The sequence below is a fragment of the Sceloporus undulatus genome, chromosome 2 (genome assembly GCF_019175285.1).
Source record: "Sceloporus undulatus isolate JIND9_A2432 ecotype Alabama chromosome 2, SceUnd_v1.1, whole genome shotgun sequence".
Lineage (NCBI taxonomy): Eukaryota > Metazoa > Chordata > Lepidosauria > Squamata > Phrynosomatidae > Sceloporus > Sceloporus undulatus.
Genome location: NC_056523.1, coordinates 217,432,645 through 217,452,162, shown reverse-complemented (window position 1 = coordinate 217,452,162; position 19,518 = coordinate 217,432,645). Strand labels below are relative to the sequence as shown.

Below are 19,518 nucleotides of genomic sequence, written 5' to 3'. Positions count from 1 at the left end.
GTTGGAAGATTCCATGGTCGGGAGCGAGGGGGGAGGCAGAGGAGGCGGCCTTCCTGCATTTAGTCGCGATGCTCCATGGTGTGTCCGAGGGGCGCGCGGTTCCGTGCCTGTGACAGACAGACGTCTTTGCGGGTGTCAAGGCAGGCAGGGGCGCCTGGTTGTCTTTGGCTCGCCACCGCCACGCCCCTCCGTAGCCTCGGCCTGGCTGCCTCTGAGGCGGGGGCATGGACTGGTGAGTGGCCCCAGGGGGCCCTTGGGAGGCCTCCTCCTCTTCTGAGAAGGCCCCTTCCCCGGCCCTGGGCAGCAAATGATGGATTGGAAGAGACCCCCAAGGGCCATCCATTCTGCCATGCAGGAACTCTCCATCAAAGCTCTGTCGGGGGTTCCTTTCATTGAGAGTTCCTGCATGGGAGTAATGGATGGCCCTTGGGGTCTCCTCCAGTTCTAGGGTGGGTAATAGAGGACAGGGACTCTGGTTGTGTCAAAAGCACAACAACCCCCCCCCCCAAAAAGGGGGTGTATTAAAACAAGTGAGAGGACTGCCCATCGAGAAGCTGATCTGTCCATAGGGACTGCTCTGGTCAGAGCCTCGCCTGGATATACTGTGTCCAGTTTGGGGCCACCACAGTTCAAAAATGAATGCTGAGAAGCTGGACTGTGTCCAAAGGGAGGGTGGCTGAAAGGGTGAAGGGTCTAGAAACCTATGCCCGGTGGGAAAGAGCTGGGGATAATAGTAATATAGGAATAATAGTATATATAACAAAAATAATGGTGTGTTTATATTCCTCTGCCTCTCTCTGTGGATTGTTTAGCCTGGAGAAGAGAGGTTAAGAGGTGATATGATAGCCCTGTTTAAATGTGTGAAAGGATGTCATATGAGGAGGGAGCAAGCTTGTTTTCTGCTGCTCCAGAGAACAGGACTGGAACAATGGATGCAAGCTGCTAGGAAAGAGATTCCACCTCGACATTAGGAAGAACTTCCTGACAGTAAGGCTGTTCGACAGTGGACACACATCCTTCCTCGGAGTGTAGTGGAGTCTCTTCCTTGGAGGCTTTAAGCAGAGGCGGGATGGCCATCGTCAATGGGGATGCTTTGAGTGAGAGTTTCCGGCATGGCAGAATGGGGTTGGACTGGACAGCCCTCGTGGTCTCTTCCATATCTACAGAAACACTGAATACTTGCTAACATATTCTCCAATGATTCCCGTGGGCAAGTCTGGTTCCCTCTGAGCAAGTGCTGTCATTTGTTTGTATCCCCCCCCCCTCAAGGATAACTTGCTGCCACTCAGAGGTAATGAGTACAGTATTGAGGATAGGAAACCTTTGGAACTAGCTGAGGATGGGTTAAGGATGGATAGCCTGGTCTATTTATATGTTTTGATGTCAGGAGAAAGGGCCCTTGATTCGTGTGGCCACTATTTGTGTTTTTCTTTATGTTCACCGCCAGCCTGCCTTTGCGCTTTCTTCTTCTATCTTCTTTAGTACTTGTTCCAAGCCTGGATGCTTTCTGCTGGTAGTACAGTGCCATTTCCATATCTTAGACTGTTTATATCCCTTCCTTCCATCTTCAGTCCTTCTGTGTCCAGTCTATTGAGAGCCTGATTAAAGCAGAGTAACGTAATGTGAATGAATAGGACTTGGAAGGGCAGCGATGAAGGAACTAGACAGTATTGTGAATGTCAAGATATATGGCACACCTCTCTAAGAAATCTTGCCAAGAAACCCCGTGATTGGTTTGCCTTAGGTCGCCAGAAGTCGAGAATGACTTGAAGTCAACACAACAACAACACAAACAACAACAACAAATAATATACAGTTGGACCTCCATATTTGTGGCCTTGGCTTTTGCAGGTTTGATTATTCCCGGTTTGATTAATACGTTTCTCTCTAGGGATGTATGGGTCCTCCAGTGTGGACTTTATGTCAACATCCACCAGAAGTCATGTTGGCGGACCTAGAAATTCCTAGAAAGAACACTTTTCTAGCATTGTAGGTCCTTCCAAGTAATTCCCTGGTCAGCTTCTGCCAAATGGTGCCCATAGAGTTTGGCTGGAGAACAGAGAGGCAGTGGTTCCCAACCTGGTGTCAGGACCCCTTTGGGGGTCGAGATAGCGCTTTCATGGGGGTCGCCTAAGACCATTGGGAAACACCTATTTAATTACATTTATGAAGTAGCAACGAAAAATTTCATGGGTAGGGTCACCACAACAAGGAGGAACTATATTAAAGGTCGTGGCATTAGGAAGTTGGAACCACTGAACCTAGAGATTCATAGAGCGATGTTTCTCGTCGGGTAAAACAACAACAAAACACTGTTTTTTACTTTGCATTTCCCCCAGTTTCAGAGGAGTCTCGCACTCCTAGCCCCAGCGAATGCGGACAGTGTACTGCATCATCAATACTAAAGTTAGAAATGTGCCATTTCTATGCATGGTTGTGAAATCTAGAGAGTGAAGAAAGCTGGTAGGAAAAAATCAACTCATTTGAGATGGAGCGTATGGAGAAGAGTTCTGAAAATAATACCTTGGGGCCTGAACAGAGAGGCCAAAATAAAGTCTGCTTCGAGTCACTTTGAGGTATGCTGTTTAAATACTGCACACGTCCAAAGAGGCAGAAAACTGCTGTGCCAAAGCCACCACACGCTTCAGTCCTAAGGACTGGACTCAGCTTAGTGCAGCTTCTGGCCTCTTTAGACGTGTGTACATTAAAGAGCAACTTCCAAAGTGGACCCAAAGCATGCTTATATTGTTGGCCTGTCTGTTTGGGTCCATGGACAGCTAAAAAGACAAATAAATTGGCCCTAGAGCAGATCAGGCCCAAACTCTCCCAGGAAGCAAAGATGACTAAACTGAGTTTATCATATTTTGGCCATGTCATAAGAAGAAAGGACTCACTAGAAAAGACCGCATTGTTTGGTAAAGTAGAGGGCAATAGGGAAAAGGAAGACTGTATTCCAGATGGATAGTCTTAAGAAACCGTAACTGCAAATCTGCAAGCTCTGAAGAGGATAGGGTGACTTGAAGGTCTCTGAAACAGGGTTGCCATGGGTTGAACGTGAAGGAAGTTAACAACAATGGCATCCAAAATCCACAAAACAGTGAGACCTTTATTCAGCAACCAAAAGGCACAAAATACATGGTATAAGTTTTTGAAGCTCTGCTTGCGTCTTTTTGTTCATTTTTGGTTGGCTAAATAAAAGTATAATTGTTTTGTGCATTGTGGATGTTATTGTGCTTTGCTAGCACAGCTACCCCTGAATATGATTGCACGCAGGAGCAGGAACAACTGTTTTTTCCTGCTCCGGTGTGTCTCCAAGTTATTTGGGACTTATGGCAACCCTAAAGCAAACAGATCATAGGGTTTTCTTGGCAAGTTTCTTCAGAGAGGGTTTGTCATTGCCATCCTCTTGAGGCTGAGAGTGTGTGACGTGCCCAAGGTCATCCATTGGGTGAGCAGTGAATCAAGCCCTGGTCTCCAGAGTTGTAGTCCATTGCTCACACTATTATGCCACTCTGACTCTACAGGGCTCTATTCAATCCCCTAGACCAGTGATTTTCAGCCTCTGGCTCCCCAGATATTTTAGACTTTCTCTCCCAAGTTTCCTGGTCATTTGATGTCCTGGTTGGGGCTTCTGGTACTTGACTTCCAAAACACCTGGACTATCAAAGCTTAAGAACCAGTGCTCAAGACCAAGAGTGGGCAGCTTATGTGCCTCCAGATGTTGGACCGCAGTTCCCATGAGCCATCACTACCGACTGGTCCAGCCCCAACGTCCTGGGGGCCACAGTTGCCCACCCCTGTGCCATAAAGGCATAATGTAGAAGATAAGGAGCAAAAGAATTCCTCCTAAATGAACCAGGCCAGTCATTGAGGTTTATCTTTAATGCTTCTGATGTCACATAACAGGATCTTCCCTTGGTAGCATTTACAATTTGGATATCCTCTTGAGGAAGGTCTGTCTATTCCATGGAAGGGAATCATGCTACCCTTTGTATGTTGATGGGTTGCAGTCCCAGACAGTGGTGGGGAGTGCTGGGGCTTGCAGTCCAACAGTCTCATGAAAGCCACATGATCCCCACTCTTGATTGGACTCCATTACTCTTGATGGCTGTTTGTCACTTTTGAATTCTTTAGGGTTAAATCATGAATAATACTTTTTTTTAAAAAAAAACCTAGTTTGTTTTGGTGTGATAATGAAAGGTACTTTAAATTATTGTTATTTTTACCATGCCAGTCCATCTTTAACACAATACTAGAAAGGTGAAATAGCAGGAAATCATGTGTAGGAATGTTTATGAAGTGATACTGAGCAGACAGAGGAGCAGCTTTAAGACTAATTGATTTATTTTGGCATGCACTTTCGTGGAATTTAGTCCACTTCCCCTCTTTCCCTTTTTAATGGTGTAATAGACGACACAGCTGTATTTTTCAAAACTGCTACATGAGGTGGTAGTCACTGAACAGCTTTTCAAAATTTTTGTGTCTAGAGTTGGGGAGAATTAGTAATTCAAGTTCCATATGAGCTCTAGTATTTTTGTAGCTCTCTCGTTCATGCAATTTTTACATTTTTGAAGGATGGAACCAGGGCACTGGCATACATGGCTCTTTATAAAAATAGGCCTCAGGGGACCTAATTCTGCTCTCTGCTTGAGGAATATTTGCATCTGTTTTTCAATGAATGATCATGTTTACTGCAGCAGTAAAGTAATGAATATGGTAAAATAGTGAATGTGTATTTGTGTTGTCTCTTTAGTATAGGATAAATGGGTAATATTCATTGCTGGTTTGGCCTAGGGTTGCCATAGCTGTCAACCTCCAAACCGGGACAAATGGGCGGGGGGGATGTAGGATAATGTAGGACAAAATGTAGCCCCAAATGTAGGACATATTTCTAAAATGGAGGGCACATGAAAAATTCATGTTTCTTAGGCATGCTCAAAATGGAGGACATTTTGGCATTATTCCTAGACAGATGGCAGAAATGTACTTCCCTTTCTGGCCACCCCCCCCCCCCAAAATTCCAAAACACAGACAACAGCACAAGTCCAGGCATCCTTAGCATTTGAGCTGAGACAGACAGGCAGCCCCTTGAGCCGGCAAACTACATGTTCCAAGCCTTCTTAGCAATTCCCCCCCTTCCTCCTTCTCCTTGCCCCCTGCAACCCCCCCCCAACCCTCACCTCTTTTCCCCCAGGTATGTCTCAACTACTGTAAGGGGGATTTGTGGGTCAGTCTTTTTCTTTTTTCTTTTTTCTTTTTGCATGGAGGCAAAGCCCTGAGAAGCCCTGAATCCCTGAGAAGAAGAGATGGGGGGGGGGCTTAGAGGGGGGGGTAAATAGATAGAGGGTTAGATAGAAGGGGTTAAATAAGGGGGTTAGAGAAAGAGGGGCTAGAGAAAGGGGGGCTAGAGGCAGGGGTGCCATAAGTCAGAAAGGAGTTGGGCACACAACAGCAGCAGCCGCCGAGGAGGAAGGGAAAGGAGGAGAAAAAGGAACGGGAAGGAGAAAGAAGAAGAGGGGGAGAAAGAAGAATAGGGAAAAATATAAAAAGAAGAGGGGAAAGAGGGGAAGAAAAGAAAAAAGGGGAAGAAGAAGAGGAAGGGGAGGAGAAAGAAGAGAAGGAGGGGAAGAAAACAAAGAGGAGGAGGAGGAGGGGAAAGAGGAAGAAAAAGAAGAAGAAGAGAAGAAAAAATAGGAGAAGAAAAAGAAAAGGAAGAGAAATAGCTTGCCGGCAAAGATCTTTCCTGCCCTCGGCCCGCGCAAGGGACCAAAGAGGAGACACTCCTCCTCTTGAGACTGGCTGTCCAATGGGGGAGAGCAGAGCTGGAACAGCCCCACCCCCTGCTAGCAGTCACAGGCTCCTGCAGCAGGGGCAGGCTGTCCAGCCATTGGCCGGCCAGCCTGAAGGGCAGGAGCTACTGCTCAGCCCTGCGGGCGGCCGCGCAAGAGCGCGCAAGGCCAAGGCAAAGTGCGGCAGGCGGCATAAAGGCCGCAGCAGCAGCCGCAACAGCAATGGCGGCGGCTGCAGAGCGGCCCAGTTGCTGCAGAGGCGGCGGCAACCAGCTCAACCCGGGACAAACCTGGGCAAGGAGCAAAACCGGGGCGGGACCGTGCCAACTGGCCAAAAATCGGGTTTGTCCCTCCCCCAGGCGGGATATGGCAACCCTAGTTTGGCCCCAAACAGCGACAAAATATAATTGCTATTCCAGATTTCTTTTCATGGAGTAAGAAACCGTGGGTAATAACGTTTTCAAAAAAGCACTTTGTTCACCACTCCTGTCTGAGAGGATAGTTATCCTCCATTTCCTGGACTTTCTGCATGTAACTCTTTCCAGGTGAGGGGCTGCAGAGACTGTCAAGCGAGGTCCCAGAGTACCTGTGTAATTTATATTGATGTCAAAAGGGACTCCCATAGACTGAGACTGTTTTCTGTTAAAGCAACAGAGTTATAACACATTCCACCTTAGCTGACCATCTCACACCAGATGCTCTTATATCTGACTCTGTAATCAACAGTGGTTCGTAATCTGCATGAACAACGTGATATGGAGCAGATAAGAGATGCAATTAAAGGGCAAAGATAATTCTCTGTATTTGCACTAAGTTCAAAACTGAACACCAGATTTAGCAGTTCATAGGAAATAATAATATAGTCAGTGGTGAAAGAACCACAGCCAGTCAGAAAAGTATATTCTTCAGGTGTATCCACATCCAGTCCACCATGTAATAGTACTAAGTCTAAGCTATTTATCATCCATGCAAGATAAAGCCCCAAATCACCACAGACCAGATCTTTGGGTGGGCCACCTCTAATTCAGGAGAATGTTAACCAAAATGGTTATAGAGCGCTCCATCATTTTGACCAATCCTGGCATTGAAATCTCCTGCCAATATTAGATGCAGTAAGATATGAAGATGTCATTCTACTATAAATGTTTGTAGTTTTAGCCATCTAACTTTATTTTGGTGTTTTTTGGTGCAGCAGTAGTTAAATCTGTTTTAATCACTCGGTTGTATTACATATTTTCTTGGTAGGCACAGTGCTCTGTTGATGTCAAGGTCTCCTCTCTCCTAAGAAGAGTGAATGGTTTCATATTAATTTCTACTATGTAGCTATTCTCCTTTTATATACCTGTCTATCCTACTTAGACTGTAAAGGACTGAATCTTAGCATGTGCTACACCACTGATCTTAAACACTTCCCAAATTATTACCTTCACTTTCAAAGGAGGAGGGAACATGAAAGAGAGACTGTAATTAAGGTTTGGATCAGATCATGAAAGTAGTGCACATATCCTGCAAGAAAGCCACACAAATATGTGGCACACATCTCTCCTAAAAATTTAAAAAGGATGTATCCTATCAAATTGTAACAGTAAGGATGATACTGAAAGACTGATCATGATAGAAAATTTTGTAAATAAAGTTGGCAGTGCAAAGACATCTTGCATGGCATGTTGATCCTCAAAATAATATTTAGGGGAAATCAACATAGCTGAAAAGAAACCACACAGTTAAGTTATATTCTAGGAGCCCTAAATGATAAACAGAAGAAGTTATTGTCTTTGCATGAAATTTTGATATGTCTGGCATGGCAGTTGTGCTATTGAGAAGTCATTCTTGGAAATAGCTGAGTGGCAGTTGTCCAAACCAAGAGGGAACCTTTGCCAGGCACTCCTCATCTGTTACTGCCGTTCCCTTGCTACCCACTGATGGAAAAGCATTTTTCAGTTTATTTGACAGTTTTGTCATATTCCTGTCATTATAAATTAAGGTAATAATTTGGATTTTTAGTTTTTTTGTTTTAGCATTTTATTGGAAGGGTGCTGTTGAACTTAATGATTACTGAGGTCCAAAACATACCGCAGAAATAATTCAATTTGAGACTGCTTTCACTGCCTTGGCTCAGTGCTAAGGAATCCTGAGAAATGTAGTTTATTGTGGCACTAGAGCTCTCTGACAGAGAAGGTTACATGTCTCATGAAACTACAGTTCCTAGGATTCTCTAGCACTGAACCAGGGCAGTTAAAGTAGTCTCAAACTGGATTATTTCTGCAGTGTGTTTTGGACCTGAGCAGTAATGGATGAAATTTTGCTCTTCATGATTCAGTGGTAGAAGTGAGGTAGATCTGCACTCTACCCCACCTTTTTAAACTCTTGTGATTTCCCTTCCATTAGTTACAATTGGAAGAAATGCTGTATCCTATGTTCACACATTTTTCTCGTGATTCTGGGAGGCATGTTGGAGGAATTGAAAAGTTGCTGATCAATGCTCTTCCCCCCCCCCCCCCCTTTCAGCACCCCCATTTCACTTTCAGAAAGAAAAAGGCCACTCTCTGCATCCTCTGACTTAGGAGGGGACAGACCTGAAACTTCTTGTCATTCCTGAGAACCCTTCCGGCAACCATAGGGTGGCAACCTAAAACACTTTTAAGGGTGGCAATAAGGGGGTTTAGATGACAGACGATAACAGCATTTACATGACATGCAAAAACTACACAAATTCTTCTAAATTGTGAGGTAATGTTAGCTGTGACAAAATAAATCAATTTATGCTTCTTTTTCTGTTATTACGTTCTTCCTCTTGTTCTTCCTCTTAAGTCAGGTACTTAGCATACAGGGAATTAGACAAGCAGATACAATCTTCTGTGATCGTTCTTCGTTTTACTTGATAATGTTTTAGAAGTTGGGAAAAAATTAATTACCATATACTGTTTGCACAGACTGACAGAGAGATACACTTGTGCACTGAATATCGTAGCCAACTTGCATCTCATTAATTGCTTTTGTATAAGACACAAACTAGATTGTCAGTGTACAGGGTTTTGTTAATTTGGCACACTAATCTCCTTTTTGCATTGAAAGGAGAGGGGGACTTTTTAAATAGCTAGTTAGAAGGAAAATCCTTGGCAAATGTCCTTCAGAGGAAGCACAGTCATACACCCCACAATATCATTGTCGTTGTCGTGTGCCTTCAAGTTATTTCTGATTTCTGATTATTTTAAACAACAGTTAAAGATAAAGCTCTGTTCTCCGTTGCACCAGGTTATCTGTTCTTCCCTCTTTTCAAAATAGGAACCAAAGTAATCCATCCCTGGAAAGCATGATGCCCCCTATTTGTGGGTCCAAATCACCAACTGAAGAAGGAATGTAGCAAGACAGGAGAGTATGGTGGAGTATGAGAGCTGTGATTCCCCAGTCTCTTGAGATGGAATCACTTGAGCCTCCTGGCACCCACTCTTGTAGGCCTAGGCGCAGTTTAACTAAGAGCAGCAAGGCCCTAGGGCAGTGGTTCTCAAAGACTTCTTACCTTTGTGACCCTCCCTTTACATCTATGTGCAGATGTTCCCCTCACCCAGCTTGATGGAGTATATGAATAAAAATATTTTGTTTGTTTAGTATGCATATTTTTGTTCACACATTCAGGTATATAAATATTTTAACATTTTATAAAGAAATAACATTGTTCAAATTGAAATAGTTTTATTGAATTAAATTCACTACTTAACATATGTCTAAAAGTTTACACATAGCCACATTCACATACACCAGTCCTCAGATATGTAGTCATGCTTTCTTTCTTTCTTTCTTTCTTTCTTTCTTTCACACATATGCTTATTTACTTTCTCACAGTTATACAGAAACATTCATTGTATACATGTACGTATGCATTGTGTACATGTGCATATGCGCATACATAAATGCATATGCAAGTATGTCACATTCTTCATCTCTTTTTTTACAATGTGTGACAGACAGAATATTGGTGTGTGAGACTGAATGAACGTATCTGAGGGTGAGAGCCAGAAATAGCATTACTGAGTGTGTGGGAGAGAGAATTGATGTATGTGTGACTATGTGAGAGACTGCTGGGTATGTGTGTAAGAGAGAATTGGTATGTTAGAGAGTTTGCGAACATGTGTGAATCAGTGTGTGTCTGTGAGAGAGGGGGAGAAACCATGGTTTGAGAATGTGTATATAATAATTAACTAGCTAATTATTAAGTAGGTGTGAGGGAGAAAGCAAGCAAGAAAAAACATGCATCTGAGCATGCTGTGTTGGTGTGTATGAGTGAGAGAGAGGCTTGTGTGTGTCAGAAGAAAGAGATAAAGGAATCCTGTGTAGCACCTTTTGTGAGACTAAAAGAGATTCCTCCCAGAGAAATGGGTCAGTGGGTCAGAAAATTAATGTGAACAAACCCCTGAAACTGAGTGTGTGTGAAAGAAAAAGAACAAGAGAAATTGTGTGACTGATTGTGAGAGAGGATGAGTGTATATGTGAGAGTGCTTGGGGGTGGGCAGAGAAACAAGGCCTCTTGGAAGCTAGTTCTGCTGGACCTCCAAATCTTCTGCCACCCCTAACAGCTGTCTAAAGGCCTCTTTATTCATTACTTTGCTCCCTGGGCCCATTCCATCCCCTGCCTGCTTACCTGTCTTAGAGGACCATAGCAGCAGCTTATCATGTGGCACCACCTGAGAGAAGGAGTCCCTGACTGGCCAACCAACCAACCAACCAACCAGGAGGGTGGTGGTGGTGTAGGGCAGTGGTGGGCCCAGGCACATGCTCTGTTCCAGTGACTTGCAGTAAGCAGTGCACTTACACCACTGCTCTTTGGCTGGCTAGTCCATGTGCTGTTTTTGGGGGATCAGAGCCACCTAGGCCACTTCTGTGCCTCAGAGGGGCTGCAGCCAGTTGACAGTGACAGCTTGAGCAAGAGGCACCAGTGGCCTCCATGATACTGGCTCTCCTTTGACCACCATGTGCCTAGACCACACTGGACAGAGTGGGCACACTGGTTGAGGTTGCAACAGCATCTCCATCCCAAGAGCCAGGGCAGCTCTGGGTGGGGGGGGGGGGGAGAAGATGGGGTGGATCAGGATGGGCCCTGCCAGAAGCCATGATCCAGTGAGCATCCCTCTCTCCTCCCTAGGCAGAAGTGGCTTCTTCAAGTTCACTCTTCACCTTTCTGTTCTCCTCCAGGATAGGAAATGTTTTTTGGAAGAGGGAATCAGGGTCTCCAAATCTCACAGCCCCCTGGGGGTCCCATCCCACAGTTTGGGAACCACTGACATCTAGGGTATTTTTAAGAAGTAAAACTCCAATTGCTTAGCTGGAGGGTCTCCAGATATGGCGGACTACAACTCGCATGTTCTTCAAGCGGCATTAGAAATCCCATAATTGTAGTCTCACACACTTGGAGAGCACCAGGTTAGGGAAGACTGGCATAGGCTAGTCTTTTCACTGTAATTTTACTGGCTAAAAAAGAAAGGAGTAAATAGACATTTGAAAAGAAAAAAAAGTTAAAAGAGAATGTAACCATTCTATTCTGACTCTTCAAGCCCTAAAGACTCTAGACTAAAAGTTGGCATATTTAGGTGAACAGGAAGGCAGCTTGTTCAAGAGAGGAAAATGCAAAAAAGAAAAAAAAAACAGCAAAAAGAAAAAACCTTTTAAAAATCATATCAACTGTGCTTATGAATAATAAAATACACTCACAACTGAAGGTATTTGTCAACTAGTTTTTTTTTCTTTTGACATACTTGATGAACAAACATGAGAAATAGTTCTCTTGAGGTGCGATTGAGTCCATTGTACATACTTCAATAGTTAAATACTGAAACTTACCATTACTTTCTTAAATTTATTTCTTATTCATTTTAATAAGTTTTTGCATTTAGACTGCTTATACCAAAGGTATAAGCCAACCTGAATCCTTTGGTTTAATTTTATGTGAAGGGGTACCCCAGAGGAGGGGGGGGGCGGTCTGAAATATTTTTTAGAAGAAAGGTGAAGTGCTGGGAAGCTTTTTCCAAGTGGCAAAGAGGAAGAAAACGGCCGGAGCTGGAAAGAGGGGTGTCTTTCTGTGAGAAGTTTAGATCTCCAGCAAGTGCCATTTCACAAGCTAGAATTGTGGGTTCTGGTGTCACAATAAACAAATCCCAGACAGACAGTGGGTTAGTTGCTTCTGCTGGCAGGAGGACCCTATCAGGAGCAAACCAACAAGATAAATCAAAATGCTGGTTTGGCCACGATAAACTGAGGGTATATGCTTTTTAAAAAGAAATGGCTCACTGTGACATGCAGACTGGATTTCTGCAGACTTGCCTATCTTTTAAGTTGTTTCATCTGTTGAATGGAGAGCTGAAGTAAATAGGGTTCTAGATCTTTGATCAAAGTGTCTGTGTATAATCCACTGCAGTCTTTCATCTTGAACATTAAATGAGACAGTGAATCTGCATAACTGTACATGATGGTGAAATTTAAAATTGTATCTGTCAAATTGCTTAAACTGAATCTGACCTTGTGTCTGTTTAGTCCAGTATGATTCATACTGGAGGTGCTCTCCAAAGCTAGAGGTGGAAAACTTTTTCCAGATCTTAACATCTGCTTTAACTGGAGATAATTGAGAATAAACCCGGAATCTTATTAAAAAGTGTCTGCCACAACTAAAATATTCCCTCCTTCTCCTCGGATCTGTAAAAGCTCCCGTTTTGATTCTTTCACACACATTTGTCAAGCACATCTTACTAGAAAGCTAATGTCCATCCACATCTTCCAAACATGCTTTCTGTTTTTCTGTAGCTGTCATAATTTGTATGGATTAATTCCAAGACAGGTGGGTTGTGGCAGTGAAATTCAGTATATGGAGGGAGGATCTGACTGCAGAAATACCAGATTCCTGCTTCTGCTATGTTTCTGACAGTAGGAGCCCTGTATGGCAGTGAAGAAACATTGTGGACACTTATTTTGGAGACTTTCAGATGGGGAAAAATGCCAAGAGGTATACTCCTAGCATAATGGCGCGATCCTGCTGAAAATTTTCAGACACATTGCGCTCATACAGGACTTTCCCAATGAAGATTCAGGAATGCTCCAGCAACAAACCATTCATGGGAAAGTCCTGTGAATGGCTTGTTGCTGGAGCATTCCTGGATCTTCACCGAATAAGTCCTGGATGAGTGTGATGTCATCTGAAAATATTCAGCATGAGTATGCCTTTTACTCCCGGCTTTTTCCCCTGTCTGAAAATCTCCTTAGTTATGTGGTGTAACTTACCTAGGCAATCTGCAAGGTTGCACTTCAGTATTGTGTCTCATTTCTAGAGTACAATGGCCACGTTCCTGCCCCAGGCAGACAATGCATAAAGCATCACCTGTGCAGTTCTGCATCTTCCCTCTGCCCAGCAGTTGTCAGGGCTCTTGCTGCATCTGCTTATAAGCAGAAAGGGGCTGGAAGGGAAGTCAGTTTAAACTGGTGATGGTGAACCTTTTAGAGGCCGAGTGCCCAAAATTACAACCCAAAACCCCCTTATTTATTGCAAAGTGCCATGTCCCTCTGGCTTTCTAATAACAAACTCAGTAAACTCTGTGCTGGGGCGACGGCACATGTGCCCACAGAGAGTGCTCTGAGTACCACCTCTGGCACGCGTGCCATAGGTTCGCCATCACAGAAGCAGCTGGATTTTGCTAGGCAGAGGGAAGAGACAAGGATACACAGTCACAAATCCTATGCATCCTCTTTTTTCCCCTTGGAGCTCAGACCTTCCCATCCTACTAACCCACAACAGCAATGGTCCTTCCAGGGGCTCAAAAACTTGCCAAGTGAGAGGCTTTGAATGAGAGCAAAAGGCTGGAGAATAGCTACTTGCATCCCATGCAAACAGAGACATATGCATGCACAAGCCACACTTATGCATGCGTTTGTCACCAACAGGATCCCACCCAGCATCTTCAAGTTAGATTTAGAAATGGTTAATAATAAAGAATGACAGAAATCTAATACAAGGGCCAGCTTGTACAGCAGTTGATGCTATTGCTTACATAGCTCTCTGTCCCTTTATACTGTATGTCTTCTTATATCTAGACCTAGTTTATTAACCAGTGTAAAGCAACAGATTCAAATTCTGCAGAAGGTGGTAGAATCTGATATAGGGGAGAAAGCATGAGAAAACAGAGGCTCTGTGGTGCAAAGGCCATGGCATCATGTTGCAAGAGGGATATGCTTGGCAAAAATCCCAGACTGGACTCTTAGACGAAAAAACCCAAGAGCTTCTGTATTCTGCAAAATTTAAAGTTTATTTGAAACATCATTTTGTGAGTGCTTAGAAGTAATTTTGGGACAGCCCAGTTCAGGTGGCAATATACAGTACAACCCTGTATCCATGGGGAATATGCTCCTGGAAATGAGAAACTGCAGATAATAGCAAACTCATTGAAATGAATGGCTTCTTGTGGAAGTTGACCACAGAGTTGTGCTGGAGGACCTAGATATTCCTAGAGAGAATACATCTCTAGGCATTTCTAGGTCCTCCAGCACAACATTGTGGTCAATGTCCACTGGAAGCATACCATAGAATTGTGCTGGAGGATCTGGAAAATACATAAAGGGAACATTTTTTTCAGAAGTGACACCATGAATACTGGTCGTGTGGATATGGAGGTCATACTGTATCAACACTGTGCCTTAAATATTCTACTGACAGTTGCATGATAGAATGATCTGCAATTAAAAATAAAATCTTTCAATTTCCCCCACAAAAACCAACAAACAAAAAGGTCATGGAAAAAACAAAGCAGAAGACTCCCTACTTTTCTCTATTTTTTTCTTTTTGCTCTTAGGTATTCACACACCTGAGGTATTAGTAGGTATTCACATAGCTGAGATTCATACCTTTCACTTTCATACCACACTCTAAATCTGTGGTGGTGAACCTATGACACATGTGCCAGAGATGGCACGCAAAGCCATTTTTGAGAGCATGTGGAGCGTGGGGAAGAGGAGGAACAGGCGTGTGTCTGTTTCTCCTCTTCCTGGCTGTCCTGGGCCTTCAGCTGTCTCTGGAGAGGCAGCCGAAGGCCTGGTAGGGCAAGGGGAACAGGTGTGTGCCTATTCCTCCTCTTCCGCCCACCCTCCCTGGCCTTCAACTGTCTCCAGGAAAGTCCTGCTCCTGGAAGTCCTGCCCCAGAAGGTAAAACTCCTGCCCTCTGGATGTCCCATTCCCCAGAAGTACCGACCCTCAGCACTGTGTGACACCCGGTGCAGGAACACCTTTGAGTTTGGTCACCTGGTCTCTCAAAGGTTTGCCATCACTGCTGTAAATCATGCTTTGCAGATTTAGGGAAACCCTGTAGTGCATTTCACTTGCTGAGACCAGGAGCCATATTAAATTAAACATTGTCAGTGGAAAAAATAAAATATAAAAACAAACTTGGTACTGTGAGACCATCAGCATTCTGTAAGATTAGCTTTCTTTGTTTGTTCTGATAAAACCAGATCTTGGTACTTTTTTCACACCATATTCTCTCTCTTTTTAGGATCATGGATTTTCCAGGGCACTTTGAACAAATTTTTCAGCAGTTGAACTATCAGCGGCTTCACGGCCAGCTCTGTGACTGTGTTATTGTGGTGGGGAACAGGCACTTCAAAGCACATCGTTCAGTTTTGGCAGCATGCAGCACACACTTCCGAGCCCTCTTCACAGTAGCAGAGGGAGATCAGACTATGAACATGATCCAGTTGGACAGTGAGGTAGTGACAGCAGAAGCTTTTGCTGCTCTCATTGACATGATGTACACTTCCACGCTGATGCTTGGAGAGAGCAATGTTATGGATGTGTTGTTGGCAGCTTCACACCTCCACTTGAACTCTGTGGTGAAAGCATGCAAGCACTACCTTACTACAAGGACACTACCAATGTCTCCTCCAAGCGATAGAGTTCAAGAGCAGAATGCACGCATGCAGCGATCCTTCATGCTTCAGCAGCTTGGATTAAGCATAGTGAGCTCCGCATTAAATTCCACCCAAAGCACTGAAGAACAGACCAATTCTATGAGCTCATCAATCAGAAATAACATAGAGCAGAGGAGTGCATTTCCAATACGACGTCTCCATAAACGTAAACAGTCTTCAGAAGAAAGGGCTAGGCAGCGCATTAGGCCTACCATGGATGATACTATCATGTCAGATGTTACTCCAGAGAGCGCACAGGCTGTTGTTCATTCGAGAGATGAGTTTTTTTCCCCTGACTCACTGAAAATTGTGGACAACTCTAAACCTGATGGTGTCGCTGACAACCAAGAAGATAATACCATTATATTTGATCAGTCCTTTAGTGCCCAAGAAGATGCTCAGGTGCCCAGTCAATCTGACAACAGTGGGGCCAATATTTCCCAAATGTCTTTGGCATCGCAAGTATCACAAGTTGAAACTAGCTTTGATCAAGAGACTGTTTCCCAAAAAAACAGCTTTCAGTGTGAGAATCCAGAGGTTGGACTAAATGAAAAAGAACACATGAGAGTAGTGGTGAAATCCGAGCCTTTGAGTTCCCCAGAGCCCCAGGATGAAGTGAGTGATGTGACCTCCCAAGCGGAGGGAAGTGAATCTGTTGAAGTGGAAGGCAGTGGAGTAAATGCCGAAAAGATAGAACTGAGCCCTGAGAGTAGTGATCGTAGTTTCTCTGACCCGCAGTCTAGTACGGATAGGGTAGGGGAGATCCATATTATGGAGGTAGCAAATAATCTGGAACACAAGTCTACATTCAGCATTTCCAATTTCCTGAATAAAAGCAGAGCAAGCAGTTTTGGGGCCAGCCAGAATAATGAGGACAACATTCCAAATACAACCAGTGACTGCAGAATTGACGGTGATGCATCTTACTTAATTAGTCCAGACTCTGGACCTACTAATGGGCATTCCTCTGCTACAGTCTCACATGTCGAAAACCCCTTCAGTGAGAGCACAGACTCTCATTTTGTCAGGCCTATGCAAGATGTAATGGGTCTTCCATGTGTACAGACTTCTGGCTACCGAGCAGCAGAGCAGTTTGGGATGGACTTCCCAAGGTCTGGCTTAGGGCTTCATTCTTTGTCAAGAGCAGTCATGAGCTCAAGAGGTGGTGCCAACAGCTTTCCTGGTTATCGTCGCATAGCTCCCAAAATGCCCGTTGTGACCTCTGTTCGTAGTTCTCAAATACCGGACAATACTCCTAATTCTCAGCTGCTAATGAATGGGGGCACCTCTTCTTTTGAGAATGGGCACTCTTCCCAGCCTGGCCCACCACAGCTGACCAGAGCATCTGCTGATGTTCTTTCAAAGTGTAAGAAGGCCTTATCGGAACATAATGTCCTGGTGGTAGAAGGAGCTCGCAAGTATGCCTGCAAAATCTGCTGCAAGACATTTTTGACCTTAACAGACTGCAAGAAGCACATCCGTGTGCATACGGGTGAGAAGCCGTATGCCTGTTTAAAGTGTGGCAAGAGGTTTAGTCAGTCAAGCCATTTATATAAACATTCCAAAACTACTTGCCTACGTTGGCAGAGCAGTAATCTACCCAGCACTTTGCTTTAACTCTTGTCCCCCTCTCCTACAATGCCAATACGTTTTAATAAGGCATGGAATGCAAAGGGTGAACACTTATAGTGTGATTGTGCCACACACATTAAAAAAAAGGCTTAGTTCTTTTCAATACCTGTACCATACCTACCTCACAGGGGTGTTGTGAGGCTTAAACGGTTTTTTAAAAGCGCTTTGGAATTCTCCAGTTCTGTCAGAATAAGTAGGACTAAGTGCAGCCCCAGGTACACTTGGGAGTAAGCCCTCTTGAATTCTGTGAGATTTACTTACAAGAAAATAGGCTTTGGAGGTGGGCTTTATATTATCATATATGGATCTAGCCCTGTCATTAGTTCTCTGTGAGTAGAAGGGCTGAAAGGAAAGCCAATTATGCAGCTAACACATAATTAACTAGCACATTGCAAGAATGAAAAGTTGAAGTGCAAACTTTTTGATGATTTTTTAAAAATGATGTGAAAGCATTTATTGTAAAGTAGATTGCTACATGGAATGTGTGAACAACTTAACTAAGACCTCTTTATTGTAAAAGACTGCATATCTTGAAGATGAAACCACCTTTGCACCTCAAAGTGCTTTTGAAGTGTGTTCTAGATTACCATAGTTTTAGGGATTCTGAATGTATTTTGGTTGTTTTGCAGTAATATACACTGTGTAATGAAGGTGCTTACCTTGAGTCCAATGCAAGTAACTTTTAGACTGTCTGATATATGTAGGTGTGTGTATATACTTTTGAATACGGAAAAATCTCTTAGATGTTTCATAGTTTTCTTTTTGTAAAATCTTGTACTGAAAAGTGATGTGTGTTTTATGTGTTATGCTTGGTAGTGTTTCTAATCAATTTGTATTTCATGTTAAAACTCAACATTAAGTCTTAAATGATTTGCCTACTGTTGTTATTTCAACAAGCATTTCTGATATGATTTCTTTTACATTTGAAGGCAACATATTCTATGATAGTGATTGCTGTTCAGTCTCATCTGAATTTTATAGTGCAGATAGTGTGTGTGTGTGTGTGTATTATTTTAAACCTGCATTTTTATATTTCTAGCAATCAACATTAAAATGTAGGAATCAATTGTCATGGTAGTTTAGATAAGATTTTATATAAGCATGTGCCCTTGCTCCTCCCCCCCCCCCCCCCAAACTCCTGTGAAATACTTTTTAGGTGAACTCTGTGCATACAGTGGGTCCTTGGTATCTGCTTGGGTTTGGTTCCAGGACTCCCATGGACACGAAAATCCATGGATATTCAAGTCCCATTATATACAATGGCAAAAACAATGTTTGCTTTGCGGGATTTATAATTTTTGAATATTTTGAAGCCGTGGATAAAGAATCCATGGATATGGAGGGCCAACTGTACTTATTTTTGTTGTTGCCTTCAAGTCGTTTCTGATTTATGGCAACCCTAAAGCAAACCTATCATGGGGTTTTCTTGGCAAATTTCTTCAGAGGGGTTTTTGCCATTGCCATCACCATGATCTGAGGCTGAAAAAGTGTGACTTACCCAAAATCACTCAGTGGATTTATATGGCTGAGCTGGGATTCGAACCTTGGTCTCCAGAGTCATAGTCCAAGGCTGAAACCACTACACTGCACTGGCTCTCACTATACTTATTATCTGTATTTTTATTAAATAAAAGCTTTCCTTCAGGACCCCTGCACTTAATACTACAGTATTTGTAATTTTGAAACTGTTAATGTGTGTATGTTCTAAGGCAAAGTATGCTGTCAGAAAATATTTCGAATGTCTGAGTTAGAAAAGAAAACTAGGGCAGAGACAGAAGGGGGGTGGACAGGAGAGACAATAAACACAGAAGAAACATCTGATCTATAAGAGTAAGATTTACAGTGAAGTCCTTAAACAGCAAGTAGTTGAGTTGTTTTATTGTCATGCAGTATTATTCCTGAGCACTGCAGTCCAATAAGAACTGCTGGCAATACAACACTTGCTGTGTTCCTAAGTGAAGCCTTAGGAACAGAAGAGTGGTAGCATAGAGTATGGAAAGGGTAAGTACTATTGTAGCTGTTAAAAGATTTTATTCACATCCATCACACATCACTGGACTGGAGGAGGGGGGACCCAATATAATGCCAACAAGGCCTTTTTCTGATGGAGGTTTGTTAAATACTTTGAAGCCTTTACCTTTAATATACATGGGCCAAT

General features: G+C 43.4%; 1 protein-coding gene across 2 annotated transcripts; it reads left to right on the top strand.

Annotated features, from left to right (window-relative positions):
• Nucleotides 1-171: 171 nt before the first annotated feature.
• Nucleotides 172-18,716, top strand: ZBTB5 (zinc finger and BTB domain containing 5). Of its 2 annotated transcripts, none has more exons than XM_042452465.1 (2): nt 172-232; nt 15,314-18,716. In XM_042452465.1, exons 1-2 carry the CDS (start codon nt 225-227, stop codon nt 17,343-17,345), a joined length of 2,040 nt encoding a protein of 679 aa, XP_042308399.1. In that variant the 5' UTR covers nt 172-224; the 3' UTR covers nt 17,346-18,716. The 2 variants fall into 2 exon arrangements, with proteins under 2 accessions (XP_042308399.1, XP_042308400.1); XM_042452466.1 differs by lacking the exon at nt 172-232 and adding an exon at nt 9,148-9,165.
• The last annotated feature ends 802 nt before the right edge of the window (nt 18,717-19,518 follow it).